This window comes from Malurus melanocephalus, unplaced genomic scaffold (assembly GCF_030028575.1).
Source record: "Malurus melanocephalus ecotype Western Australia unplaced genomic scaffold, MMel_1.1 scaffold_1170, whole genome shotgun sequence".
NCBI classification, from domain to species: Eukaryota; Metazoa; Chordata; class Aves; order Passeriformes; family Maluridae; genus Malurus; species Malurus melanocephalus.
Genome location: NW_026624402.1, coordinates 34,530 through 36,311, shown reverse-complemented (window position 1 = coordinate 36,311; position 1,782 = coordinate 34,530). Strand labels below are relative to the sequence as shown.

The 1,782-nt window shown below is 43.4% G+C and overlaps 1 protein-coding gene across 1 annotated transcript in view; it reads left to right on the top strand.

The window, feature by feature from the left end:
• LOC130586488 (NADH-cytochrome b5 reductase 2) overlaps nt 1–1,782 on the top strand; it is a 7,381-nt gene that overhangs the window by 655 nt on the left and 4,944 nt on the right. Inside the window, exons 2-3 of the mRNA XM_057387290.1 lie at nt 508–580; nt 1,686–1,776. Coding sequence (XP_057243273.1) covers nt 508–580; nt 1,686–1,776 — 164 coding nt within the window. The remainder of the gene's footprint in view (nt 1–507; nt 581–1,685; nt 1,777–1,782) is intronic.

Here is a 1,782-nt window from a genome sequence, read left to right as displayed (position 1 = left end):
GGGATCGAATCCCCAGAGCGGGCACAGAGCCCTCCAGGGATGGCTGTGACCCCGCAGCCGCCCTGGATTGCTCCCGGGTACAGCAGGAGCCTTCGTGCCCCGCTGTGTTTCCCGAGGAAACGTTGCTTTGCACGTTTAAATCCTGCCTGTTTGTCCTTCGCTTCCTATCCCGGGTGCACCACGAGAAGCAAGCCCGGTCCTGCCTGATCTTTGGCCACAGGCATGGAATGAGCACAGGCACAGAGTTTCCTGATTTTATCTGTGTGAAGGTGTTGTAGGGATTGTGAAGGCAGGCAAAGTCACTCCTTGTGGAATTAAAGAGGAGACACAGTTCTAAAACTTCTGATTTATTTAAATTTCAGTTTTTGAAGCTGTTTCTGTGTCCTTTCCCACTATTTGGCTTGTTTGCTAACAAAGAGCAGGCTTGCTAAAGTATATTGTGTTGAGTAGAGTTTGAAATTCAAAGCAGTGGTGATGCTGACCTCATTCTAACTTTGGATTTTATAGGAAATCAGTCATGATACCAAGAAATTCAGGTTTGGGCTACCTTCAACARATCATATATTAGGACTACCTGTAGGTAAGTGCTGAAAATGCTTAATTACTTTTATTTTTAGTCTCTTATAGTTCTTGGATTTCTGACTGTTTGTGAATTTAAGGCTCAGCAAAGCAAGGAGTTAAAAGCTGCATCTGAATGCTGCTGTCACAAAGAAAAATGCTAAGTTTCCCAAAGGATTGTGTTTCTGATCTTTTGTGAGTGCTTTGTCCTGTTTGTATTCAGTTGTGTGGTGTAGTTTAGAAATGGAGCAGTGAAACTGAGCTGAGCCTAATGGAATTCACTACCAGTCAGGATATAAGCAAGAGTGGTATCTGTTGAAGCTTTTTGATATTTCTTATTTGCATTCTACTTCCATCTGGTCCCCTCAGTCTATTGGCAATTGCCCTCATGCTTTTGGCAGAGACAGTCATGCTTGCAAATGAGAAAGGGAACAACTCTACAGCCTGGGAAACTTGTAATTAGTGGGGAAAATGCAGTTGCTGTATGTAGAAGATGCTGAAATATTCAGAGCCTTTTCTGTGCATGCATTTCCTTTGAATTACACACATTTCCATGCAACTTTATTTGGAGTTCTGTAGCATGAATTTCAGCCCAGGACTGGCCTTCTTTTGTGTACCCTGGAACACTGATAGCACTGAACCTTGGACCTTGACTCAATGACAATCTCTGCAGGGGAAAGTCTCTCTCTGATTTGCAGATATGGCTCATGTAGCCCTGTTTGTTCTGTGCTCGATGTGTCAGGGTCATCCCATTCCATGCTGTGACCATGTCCTTGCATGCTGCCTGTGGAGGGTGCCTTGCTTTCTCCAAATTCTCTTCTGGGTTGTGTGGCAAAGAGTAGTGGGAGTGTCTGAATTAGCTAGACAAATGATAAACCAACTAAGACATGYCCTGCTGTGCTTGTGTTTATCCAGACTTCATTCTTAAGAATTTAGGGATAAGATCCTGAAACTGTATAGGCCATATTACCTCCTGGGAGATTCCTGTGCTGAAAGAAGATGTTTCACACAGCATTTTTGTGGCAAAGATTCTCTTCATTGCATGTGTAGCAGGTTACAATACCTGCCTTTCTCTCATGTCCTCCAGGGATGAAAAAAGTAATCAGATTGTAATTCTTTCTCCCCAGGYCAGCATGTTTACCTTTCTGCAAAAATTGATGGTAACCTGGTGATTCGAGCCTATACTCCYGTTTCCAGTGATGAGACAAAAGGTTATGTTGATTT